We start from the raw sequence: 12,518 nt of genomic DNA, 5'->3' as shown, positions 1-12,518 counted from the left end.
AAGCAAGTCAATCGTTTCGGCAAGATATTGATTAGAGCTGGCAGTATGGAGTGAATTCATTCTCTGTGTTACACAAAGGCTGTCGTAGCGCTGACAGAGACTTCAACAGCTGCGTTCATGTATGTTTGTGTGTGTATGTGTGTGTGGCCGCCAGCGCCGTGCCTTGTTGCGTGCTGCGTCGTCCACATGGTTCTCGTTACAGAATGAAGGATGTTTGTTTTCTCTATTAGTGATTCTGTCCCCATTATCAAGATCTCAATCAGAAACCGCCTGCAACCACAATTCAATAAACGCGCACGCATACATTCATATTAGCTTTTTATCTCTCCATGTCTTTTCATCTCACACATTGCCTACTTATCGAAATGCGGACATACCAATAGACATCTGTTGTTTTTATAAAATGCTAACTAGCTAACATCAAAGTTCTTGATAAAAACTTTTCTTTTCTTTCTTCCCTTCCTCCATCCTTTATCATATTTCTAACTCTCTCTCCCCATATAAAGTTGTTGGTGGCCAACAGTTCATGCTTTCGAATCCTTTAAGGGCTTAGAGTGTCTCGGGTGACAGGATGATGTGTAACAGGTGTGTGTGTGTGTGTGAGAGAGATTGTGGCGCTAACAGCCCCAATGACACCACTTAAAACATCCCCTTCAACTTCCTTTGGCATTACACTCTTGCTCTGATATGTGTGTGTGTGCGTGAGAAGTGTGTGAAGTGTAGTGTTACAGAAATAAATGTGTGCTGGCATGTTTCTCAGGAAGGGATTGAAGGACTTTTATATAGCTATGGACATGGTATAGAAATTAAACTGTAAAAATGACAAATATGAACGCAGTGTAATATATTTATGGGTTTTGAGCATGTGTGGTTATACATTTTCTCCCTTTCTTGCCCCCTCCAGGCTACCAGGGCCACACTAACAGCTCATTGCTCCTCACTGGGTGACTCTCTGAGGAAGGAGAACGAGTTGGCGCTCATCATAGACGGACAGACGCTAAAATACGCCCTCTCTTTCGAAGTGCGACAGTCCTTCCTCGACCTTGCGCTGTCTTGCAAGGCTGTCATATGTTGCAGGTATATAGACAAAAACACACATAAACATCCCCACAAATATATCAACATCACTGCCTTAATAAACAAGCTAATGATAAACCCAGAAGCCCTTGCTCCGATGTTGCACTTCAGCTTTGACGAATTAATGCAAGTTTTTAAGAGAAATAAAAATAGGAACAGATTATTGAAAACTTAATCAGCAGAGGCAATACAATTTTATGGTTATATATAGTATATAATATATTGTATTTTTTTTTCACTTATTTTTACAGTATGTATTATACACAGTGTACTGTTTTTACAATATTTGTATATATAGATCAAATAATATGGAATCATTTGATGCAAAATATTTGAGTATATAATCGGCATTGAATGCAGACTTTATTATCTTGGCTAATCTGAGCAGTTTGAGACATTCATCTTTTTTTAAACTGTAAAAGAGACGCATGTAAGATCACTAGGTTTTTTTATCAGGGAAAAATAAGAACGTCATAAGCATGAGTCTCAGTTTGCTCTCCATATAATCTCATTGTTTTCTAGCAGAGACATTTAAGATTTTAAAGAGATCTTCTCTGGGGTTTGTATTTGTTATGGGTTTTCATTCAGGCATTAGCACTGAACAGCCGTGCTTGTGTGTGTACTGCGTGTGGCAGTGCATGTGTGTGCGTCTTTAAGTAAAAGGTTGTGTCTTGCCCTGGGTGACTAAATTACTGGTGAAAATAAGCGCTTGGCTCCCAGAACAGAGAGGCTGTGCAGAGGTAATGTAATATACTGAGCTCTGTGCAAATGTCAAACTAATGACTCACTTACTGTCAATATACACTCACACACACTCTTACACACAGGTAGACAATGCAGTCATTCACATCACATTGTTGAGTACTGTAAATGTTTATCTGAACATAATCTGAATATAAATAAGTGTGCTGTAAGCTTCAGACAGTTCTGATTCGATAATAAAGTGTGTTTCCATCTGTGAGAGGGAGTAATTGACTTGCTGTTGCATGAAGCCCATATCCGGACTGTGGTCTCCAAAGCCCTACAAACCGACTGAACCAGCCCTTCCAGTACCCCCCACACTGTCCCGAACTGCACATATTCACAGACAACCAGCAGAGAGGAGCACAAAAGTGTGTGTGTTGGAGAGAAAGTTTGCATTTGTGTGTGTGTGTTACACGCACGGTTTCCTGAGTTCACACTCTGTTTGTTTAAAGAGCTGCTTTAACCCTCTTATTTTCTGCTCAATTCCACCATGGAGAACATTAGCCCGCCTTTCATCTGCCTCCGGCCTCCGATCTCCCCCCAGCTCACTGTGAGCTATAGAGTTATAGTGGAAAAAGGGTGGAATTGATCAACACAATGACAAGAGAAAGTGCTTTGGGGAGAATTTTGTCTTTTTTGATTTTCGATTTTTATGAGTATACCTTGCTCATGATGTTAGGGAGATCATACGTGTCTGTACTAGCTCATACTTTTCTGGCCAACTTTGAAACTTATTATTGCAGCACTTCTAATATTACGGTCACCTTTTGGTTAAGTATTTGTGCTCTAGCATTTCTCAATTTTTGTGTAACAGCTGCTAAATGAATGAATGTAAATGTGTGTCAATGATCATTCATTTTCCTTTAAAATACAAATCTCATCCAACACCTTCCATTGGGAGAAAGAGAATATAGTTTAATGATAGTTTCCTGATTACATGTCTCCAGGCCTCACTAAAAGTACTACACTGAAACTGTTTTTTATTTTTTTATGTTTTGGTACTGTGTTCCATAGCACATTTACTTCAAAATACGTTGGTAAATGCCCCAAAAAACGAAACAAGTTATTTTGTAAAAAAATATGGTGGTACTATAATTTTGGCATAAATATTTCATCATAATATACAGCTAATGTTGAATGGCTGTCAATAAGGAAAGATGCTTTTTATGTGCCCAGAGTGTATAGTTATGGCAATAACTAGCTAATTCGGAACAATCCGCCTAGGACACCAAAGGAAGTCTTTTGTAGTGCCGGATCAAGCGAAAATGTATATTTATATACATTAATACATACAATAAAATATATTTTAACGTGTTTAAGATATAGACTGAGCTAGAAGGCTTAATTGGTTAGTGGTACAGTATGCTCATGCTGCCTTCACAGAATGATCATAAATATGAGTTTCCTAGTTAAAAACTGGACATGAACATGCCCTCTGAAGTCGGATTTACAACTGGGAAGCTCGGGGATAATTTTGATATCCAAGTTCCCGAGTTGGGAATAAACTTTAAACATGGCTTTAAACAAAATTCCACAACAGCTGCAACTCCTTGTCATTAAAGTAGTGCATATTTATTTACATATATGAATAATCTTTTGAAGTGTATTGTATGTTTTATGCGCAGCGAAATAGCCTGTATTTGACCGAAATACCAGAACTGTCTGCAAGCTATCTAGATAACGCGGTAGTTGTTTAAATGGTTGTCAATGTATGGAACGCTAAATATAATTATGGTTTTAATAAGATTTTCCCAGTAGATAACCATATAAACGACACCAGGTTTTTTCTTGCTTATCAATGAATGAGAAGCTAAATGTAATTATAGATTTTAATAAGATTTTCCCAGTAGATAAGCAAGAATAAACCTGGTGTCCTTCATGATTCCTGTTCTTTCCAACAACAAAGCACTTTGTTCCATTAAAATTGAATTATGTTCCAGTAAAAGTTATTTTAGACAATGGAATCACTTTGGGGTCTAAATTGGTCATGACACCGAATCTCTTGGTAACTTTACACTTCTCTGTTGCTGTTTGATGACATCATCAATGTCATGACATTGCCCATTGATGCACATTATAAACCGTTTTTAAGAACAAATGTGAATTTGTTTAGTGCTTGTTTGCTGATATGTAACTTGAATGACTAACTTTTGTCATATTTTTCTGACAGGGTGTCTCCACTGCAGAAGTCAGAGATTGTGGACATGGTAAAGAAGCATGTGAAGGCCATCACACTGGCTATCGGAGACGGAGCCAACGACGTAGGCATGATACAGACGGCACACGTGGGAGTTGGAATAAGCGGGAATGAGGGCATGCAGGCCACCAACTCATCTGACTACTCTATAGCTCAGGTCTGACACACACACACACACACACACACACACTCATGTAATTCATTATTCTGGGACTCGGTCACACACACACATCTGATCCTTAAAACTGTAATTACACTACCACAACACAAAACACACAGCAGTCTTCTGCCCACAGCGCTGTTGTATCCGGGTAGCTGATCCTGCAGTAATGGTTCACATGTGTTCCTGCGGGCAAACTAATTCTTCTCTCAAACTCTTTCTCTTTAGTTCTCATACCTGGAAAAGCTTTTACTGGTTCACGGGGCTTGGAGTTACAACCGGGTCACCAAATGTATCCTGTACTGTTTCTATAAGAATGTGGTTCTTTACATCATAGAGGTGCGTACATAATATCAATAAAGTGTTTTGGGAGTATGTGGGAGTTTTCAAGGGGTAGTTCACTCAAACATAAAATTCTGTCCTTATATGTCATCATGTTCCCAACCCATATTTTTTTCTTACTTTTTTGAAACACAAAAGATTCATGCTGCTCTTTTCAATACAATGCTTTTCATGCTTTTGTGTAAGGTATGAACAGAACTCTCTAGATACAGGGTTTGTACTTGAAGTGCCTGAAGTCATATTTATGAAGAGGTACTTAAGTGCTTTAATTATTGAAAGACAAGATTTAGGAAATTGGTGTTTAATTTTTTGGAAAAAAACACTAATAATTTAATTTTATGCATATTAACTCTGCAGTCCATTTTATATGAATACAGAACGATTTCTCATGGCTATGAGCATGAAATTGTTCATATATTTCAAAGTATATGATACAGCTTTCATTCTTCAGGACAATCATATATTAATGGAAAAAATTAGTTTGAATGGAGAAAGCGATATCTTTGTCATAGTATCCTTTCACTTGTTTAAGGGAATTTCCCATGACTGGGACATGCTCTTCTATGCACTGAAAGTTCTAGGGCTTCATCAGTCATTGCATACTTTGCACTTGCTGCACTTTATTTGTACCATTTTGTTTTATTAGTATACTTTTTTATTTATCAATTTACCTGGTTTAGAATTTGAAATATAATGAAGATATTATTTTGATAAGCGAGATCTCTGATTGTAAACTTTGAAAACCAAAAAAGTAGTGCTCGTTAACAATTTTTTTTTATATATATAGAAATAGCTTTTTGGGCATGCAGTTTTTTTTTAAATGGTTTGTTCCTTATCCAGTAATCACAAACAGCTACAAGTATCATCAAAAAATCAGAAATGAATTGGTCAAAATTTGTGAGCACGTTTTATATAGATAAAAATGTTATAAACACACAATTAATTTTTGCATTATGCATTTTCGAAAAGAAAGTCATACGGTTTGGAATGACATGAATGCAAGTACATTTTTACTTCAAACTAAATTTTAAGCAATCTGTTCCTTTAAACAACATAGTTTTTCCTTTGGAATGTGTTAATTGCATGGTATGATCAGATAACTTTTTAAAGAGAGTCATCTAATGAGCCTTTAACCACAAACACACACACACACACACACACACACACACACACACACACACACACGCGCACACACACACACACAAACATGCTTGCTTGCTTGCTTTCTCTTTTTTTCCCTCGATCCTTTTGCTTGCTTTTTTTCCACACAGACACCCTTGCGTACATTAAGTAGACTGCTTGCAGCTGTTTATGGAAGTGTTTGACAGTGATAAATGAGATGCCCCCTCACTAGTCTCTGCTTTCCATCACACACACACACATACTCGCAGGCACAGACAAAGAGCCGCTGACCCCTATCTATAGTGGCTGGGTCCTTCCAGTTCAAAACTGCATACCAGATACACTGTCATCCGAGAGCTGTGTAAGTGTGTGTGTGCGTTAGGTAGAGTGTGAGCTTTACTGACAGGGTCACCATGCTGTCCGGTGGTCAGCTGTGCCACCCCCTAAAATGGCAGCAGGTGCAGAAACATGCCCCCTCATCCCCCCGAGGACTCGGCCTCTGTGTATCGGACTGTGTGCTGATGTGGGTGGGTGTGTGTGTTACGGGAAGATCTGGGTAAAGGTTAAATGTTTAGATGTCTCTATATTTTCGGAATGCGATTGTCTGTGCACATCTGTCAGTGTATTTGGGGGAGAGGGGTGTTTTGGGGGTCTTACTGAGGATTAGCTTCCAGCAAAGAAGAGCTTTAAAGGTCACAGTTCACAGACTGTCTTTGTCTTCATAGCAGAAACATTATGGGGGATGGACAGCAAGTGTACATGTGTATGAGTGTGTGTGTAGCCTTTTGTTTGTATGAACTGACCTCTGCCTTGAGTTTGATGTTGTCCGAAGCACTTTGCTAGAGGGTTTCCATGTTACTCATCTTATTCGTGTCCTCTATTTATCACAGTATTGGTTATCTTTACTTCTGTATTTTTAACAAACTTCAAACTTCCTCCTCTTTTTCCCGCAGCTTTGGTTTGCGTTTGTAAATGGCTTCTCTGGACAGATCCTGTTTGAACGGTGGTGCATTGGCCTGTACAATGTGGTACGTGTGTGCGTCTCTGTCTCGCTCTCATTTTTATGTTCATATGTTTCAAAAATCTTGTGAGCTGCCTACCAATACATAATTTTAAGGCATCTTAGGTGCACTCCTGACAAGGCTTTGGCAGCATCAAATGTATCATTCATAAAGACAATCCCAGAATGCACTGCAGCAAATTTCATGGAAAAAGTTCCAACATGGTCAAGGTAATTGTCAGTAATAGTAATAGGCCAATATCAGCCTATCTTTGACCCGTTTTTTATTTATCAGAAGATAAAAGGGTCCACTTTGCAACTATAATGTGTAATAAGTTTTTAATTTACTGAGTGTCATTTAAAATATATTAAATACATTTTTTTTGTTTTTGAAAAAATCTCTTATGCTCATCAAAGCTGCATTTATTTGACAGAAAAACAACATGTTTTTGAAATACAATTCTTTTGTAACGTTTATAAATGTGTTTACTGTCACTTTTGACCAATTTAATGCATCGTTGTTGCTAAATAAAAGTATTAATTTCTTTATAAAAAAAAGTGTACATAGGCCTATACCTCCTCTGATCAGCATCAGCCATTGAAAAATGTCTATTGATCGACCAAAATTTTGTATAAATACACCAAAGGCCACAATTTAAATTTTTTTTTTTTTTCTGTGTATTTTTATGCTTCGTATTATGGTATGCCATAGTTAGCTTAGCAACATGCTAATGGGCTTCAATGTTGTTTTTGGAACTGAGCTGTATTTCCATTTTATCATATATAGAGTATATATTATATATCAGATACATATAAATAATAAACTACAACACTTTCATGAAAGTTCATGTATGTTTCAGATCTTTACTGCTCTCCCTCCTTTCACGCTGGGGATAGTTGACCGGCCATGCAGTCAGCAGAACATGCTACGATTCCCTCAGCTGTACCGCATCACACAGAACGCAGAAGGTTTTAACACTAAGGTACCGTACACCAAGAGTTCAGTAGTCAATACTAATGCACAATTTCAGTCACTAATTACTCATACTGACACAACAAATACTATGAGACATATAAATCTGTCTGCAGTGACTGTTTGATTATGTGTGATTATGATCATCACGCTTGCCTACATCCTGTGCTATAATTGATTATCACGGTCTGATGTGGTTTACAACGTCAGCATATTGTTTGACTTGTGATTTCCCCTTGGATAAACAGCATTGCAAGAAGAAGCTCTGCTGTCATCCAGATAATAATGAGATTCATGAGGCTGAAATAAGACAGTCATTCATTTATAGCTGAGGATCAGTGTTTGTATGTGTGTGTTTTCGGGGTGATCTGGGGGACATTACACTAGCTGTGCAATTGCAGAGAAGCTGTTTGTGTGGCCTTTGTGTATTTTGGCATTAGTTTGTCTTGACTGACTCTCCCCCTCTCCCGTTCCTGCTTTCTGTCCCTCCCTTCCTCTCTCTTTCATTGCCTCTTTCTCTTTTTCCAGGTCTTTTGGGGTCACTGTATAAATGCTCTCATTCACTCCATTATTCTCTTCTGGTTTCCACTCAAAGTCCTGGAACACGGTAACTATCTCAAGCACTCACAAGCACACATGTAGACCACTTCGGCTTGAGTGTGTCAATTGCTAAGTATCTTTCATCGCCCTTTTTGTTCCTTTAGACACTCCTTTTGACAACGGCAACAGTGTCGACTACCTGTTCGTAGGGAACATCGTCTACACGGTGAGTTGTCAGCGTGGCATTTGCTTCTCCATAGCTCCCTGCCAATCAGAGGTCACGCATCATTTCCTTTCTAGAGCTGTTAATTCTGTTCGCTAGCCACCAGTGTTTACACTGTAAACTTGTTAATGTCTCTTTTCGCTGGATATTTCTGAAAAAAGTCCTTGTAAAATGATCCCACAACTCAAAGCAAGAACGACAGGAACTCTGTGAGGAAACTGATCAGAACATACAAGGCCGCTCACCAGTGGTTTTTGTGGGCAATTTATGACTTAAATTCTGCATTTCAGCTCTAGAATTTATGACTGTCTTTTAAATAATGCATTACTTAAAATGCTTGAAATGGTTAATTTAATATGAAAAACTATATATTTTCAAAACCCCAAACTGGTATGAGTATAAAACAATATATATATATATATATATATAGTCCTGCATACAACACCAGAGAGAAGTTTTGAGAATTATGGAAAGTGAAAAAATTAAAAGATGAATTGTTCACAATAGGACTAATAACATCCATTTAGGAAATAGGGTGAAAGTTCATTTCATGCTGACCAGTCGCCCACCCAGACTCATCCCTAATTACAACAAAACTCTTTTGTAAATGTGTTTTCACTTTAATTACATTTACAAATCCAGACAGTAAGTGAGTTAGATGTTCATTCTGTATTTGTTTAGGCAAATAATTCATAACACAGATTCTAACTCTCGAGTTTGTGAATCTTTTGAATGAATTGAAATCAATTCATTAAAAGAACCAGCTCAAAAGAATCCCTGGTTCATAAAGCAGACTACACTGATCAGGCTGTATGTTTATTTTGCATGCAGCCTGCAGAAAATAGATGTGTTGTATTATTTCACATTCAATATAGACTGTAAACCCGATTTGGTTAAAAAAAAATATTTTCATGCTGCATTTTAGCCTCTAAATAGGAAACAACACTGGTCTGTACAGTAAATATGCAATGTCACTGGTGTTCCCTCCCCATTAGCCAATCAGTAAACAGTATTTCGCTTCACTGAACAAGAGTTCACCAAGCATTATAAAAATGAGGCCATGTGTGTATGTGTGTGACCCAGACTATTAAATACAGTACATAGAAGGCGATACTAGACTCAAGCCATTAAAACAGTAATGAATGAGTCCCATGGGGACTGAAGTCTTTGTGTGCTGGTATTTCTTTTCTGTTCCTTGCAGGCTTCTGTGTGTACGAGTGTTACTTTAGGGATAAATGTGTAATTGTGTGTTTTAAAGCAGTGCACGTCGCTAGAGGCCATAGTAAGTCGATGCCTGTGTGAAAGCCCTCATCTGGTTTTGTGTTGAGGCTGTACAGAACGTTTTACCAGGATGATGAGTACATATCATTACTGTTATTTATGACTGACTCTCCCTCTTTCTCTCCCTCTCTTCCTGGTGCAGTATGTGGTGGTAACTGTATGTCTGAAAGCCGGTATGGAGACCACAGCATGGACAAGGGTACGTCAGTCCCCATCCTCCAACACAAACAAACACACACACACACACACACACACTTCACCGCCTGCCGTCACAGCTCAGAGCAATGAGCGTCTCTGGCAGCGCATATGAAAGTGCTGTCTAATGTATCAAATTTATTACAAAGGATTTATTCTATCTGGAGTAAAAGGAGATCACATTATAAAACACTTTGCACTTGATATCATGTGTCTGATTCTATAATCATACTTCAAAAAATATTATTTTTCTTAAAACTTTGACCATTATTTTTTCTTGTTTTAAACATAAACTTAGTTGAAGTTATTTTTCTTTTCAAGTATGTATCTTGATTTGAGAATTTTTTGATATTTGTAATGAAAAACGACAAAAAATACTATGAAAACGTTGAAAGCGCCTTCTAATGCATCAAATTTATTACAAAGCATTTGTTATATCTGATTTGAAAGGAGATCTCATTATAGAACACTTTGCACTTGATATTAAGTGTCTGATTCTGTAGGAGGGTCGTATATATTCTGAGAAGTGCTTTAGATAGATGGGGAACATGTATCGTTGCTATGTCAGGACATTTCTCTGTCCTGTCGCCGTGTGTGTTGAGGGGACGTCGACACTCCTCGTCCGTTCAGCTGTCCACACACCAGATCTTGTGATAAAGTAGAGCGGCCTTGGTATTCACACAGTGTCCATTACAGTTGAAGAAGCCTATATTCAGTATGAAACTGACCATGACCTGTTTTTCTCTTGTTCTAGTTTTCTCATCTGGCTGTATGGGGCAGCATGGTGCTCTGGATGTTGTTTTTTGCCGTCTATTCTGCAATCTGGCCGACCATTCCTATAGCACCGGATATGTTGGGCCAGGTGAGTGCAAATACACACACCTGCTCATATTTGTGCTTTACGCACTGACTGCTGCCTGGCGCCTGGATGACTTGCTCTCTGGGTGTTCCGTATCAGATTTATGGCCCGCCGTCCCATTTCGCAGTCTCCCTGCACCTGCCATGCAGTCACCCGAGCCCCAGGCTTTTACGGCCTACCCTGGAAGTGTTGACTTAAGCGAGTGGGCTGGTTTGTGCAGTGCTACAGACATCTGTGTGTGTGAGTGTGTGAGGAACACTCTTGAACAGTTTTCTCTCATGTCTTCACAGGGATATATACACAAAGTGGCTCTGTTCCATAACCTAGTGAGCCGCCTCTCTGTATTTTTGCCTACATGGGCTGCATCCTAAATGAAATTAAACTTTAGCTTACAAAACTCTCAAGTAAGCATATGCTTATTCAGCACTCACAAATATGTGAAAGTAAAATTGAGTAAAATCAATTGTTTTAAGCAGTTTCACTAAGAACAACGTTACTAACACCCTAAGGTAACAGTATTCAGTTATGAAATGTAATTATGTGCTGAATCATATTTATATTGCTGTTATAGGAAAACACATAAACATGGATCGTGCAGTCCATGTACAGAAATATGCGAGAACGCGCATCCTGCACACACAGCTCACTGCTTGTGTGAGAGAGAGATGCGCTGTTGGTAAAATTACAGTCTGAAAGAAATATTTCGATTTCCGCAGCATTATTTCCTGCGTTATAAGCGCAGCGCTTAGGGTAAAATTATGCACAATGCTTGCATTTGCAAGCTGAAATTCACTCCCTGAAAATATAGATATTTGGCACCCGTGTATCGATACAATATCCTCATGCAAAATATTGCGATATTATGCTTTATCGATTACCCACCCCAAACACACTGTAAGTTTCATTTTTGTATTAATCATGTTTATAATTAACATGTATTTTTTAAAATACAATTAAAATATTACAATTAAATTAAAATTTGTTGTTTTTTTAAATCTCGGTCTTGAGATTTTAATTTTAAAATTAAAATCTCGGTCTTGTATTATTATTTATTTTCATAACCAGTATTTCTCTACAAAAAATTCCAACAAATTCCATGTATAAAAAAATTAACAATAATAATAAAAAATATTTTCAAATGTATTAAATTAAATAAATTGCATTTATTACAAATATTTGTTCTATATTCATAAAATGTTTAAAATATATTATATACTATTAAATATTAACAATTTACTCCAAGAGTTTTGCAATTCTTTCTGGCAGCATAATTGGAAGCATGTCTACGGTGCCCTGAAATGCAACCTACGGAGGCGGATCGCTGGATTTTGGAACCAAGCTAGTGTGTGCGTGCTGTGGGAGTGTGGAGCAGTCAGGATTGGGATGGAGCTCTCTGAAGCCCTCCAGCACATTAATTCGATTTGTGTCAGAAATCAGGAATGTGCTCAAGTATCACAGCAGCTGCTCTCGGAGGGAGAGAAAAAGAAGGGACATCCCTCGCACTTTACCCTGCAGCGTTGACTTTTCTTTCCCCTCTCTGTCCAGCAGTTCATTTCTTAATCTCTCCATCTCTCCATGTAGGCCAAGCTGGGAGCACACATTATGCATGTTTTTCCAGCTCTGTATATCAGTGTGTGTATTTTTGTGCGTCTGCTCGTCTGAGAATTCGGTAGGGTTGGCCTTGGTCTGGGAGTGTATGCGCAGCTGTCGCGAGGAGATGCCGCCTAATGGTTTTCGGAGTCTAGTAGATTCCGTGTGTGATATCAGCTGTGGAGGATCCTTAAAAGTGGGATCACTTGATTGCA

General features: G+C 38.3%; 1 protein-coding gene across 11 annotated transcripts in view; it reads left to right on the top strand.

Moving 5' to 3' along the window:
* Positions 1–12,518, top strand: part of atp8a2 (ATPase phospholipid transporting 8A2) — a 58,689-nt gene that overhangs the window by 36,818 nt on the left and 9,353 nt on the right. For all 11 annotated transcript variants that reach the window (XM_077244668.1, XM_077244674.1, XM_077244666.1 and 8 more), the window contains 9 exons: positions 905–1,077; positions 3,992–4,175; positions 4,407–4,517; positions 6,596–6,670; positions 7,503–7,625; positions 8,144–8,222; positions 8,320–8,381; positions 9,802–9,858; positions 10,609–10,716. In XM_077244668.1, the coding sequence (XP_077100783.1) occupies positions 905–1,077; positions 3,992–4,175; positions 4,407–4,517; positions 6,596–6,670; positions 7,503–7,625; positions 8,144–8,222; positions 8,320–8,381; positions 9,802–9,858; positions 10,609–10,716 (972 nt within the window). The remainder of the gene's footprint in view (positions 1–904; positions 1,078–3,991; positions 4,176–4,406; positions 4,518–6,595; positions 6,671–7,502; positions 7,626–8,143; positions 8,223–8,319; positions 8,382–9,801; positions 9,859–10,608; positions 10,717–12,518) is intronic.

This window comes from Siphateles boraxobius, unplaced genomic scaffold (genome assembly GCF_051911475.1).
Source record: "Siphateles boraxobius isolate OS27281-9 unplaced genomic scaffold, OSU_SipBor_1 26, whole genome shotgun sequence".
Lineage (NCBI taxonomy): Eukaryota > Metazoa > Chordata > Actinopteri > Cypriniformes > Leuciscidae > Siphateles > Siphateles boraxobius.
This window is presented reverse-complemented; position numbering and strand designations above follow the sequence as displayed.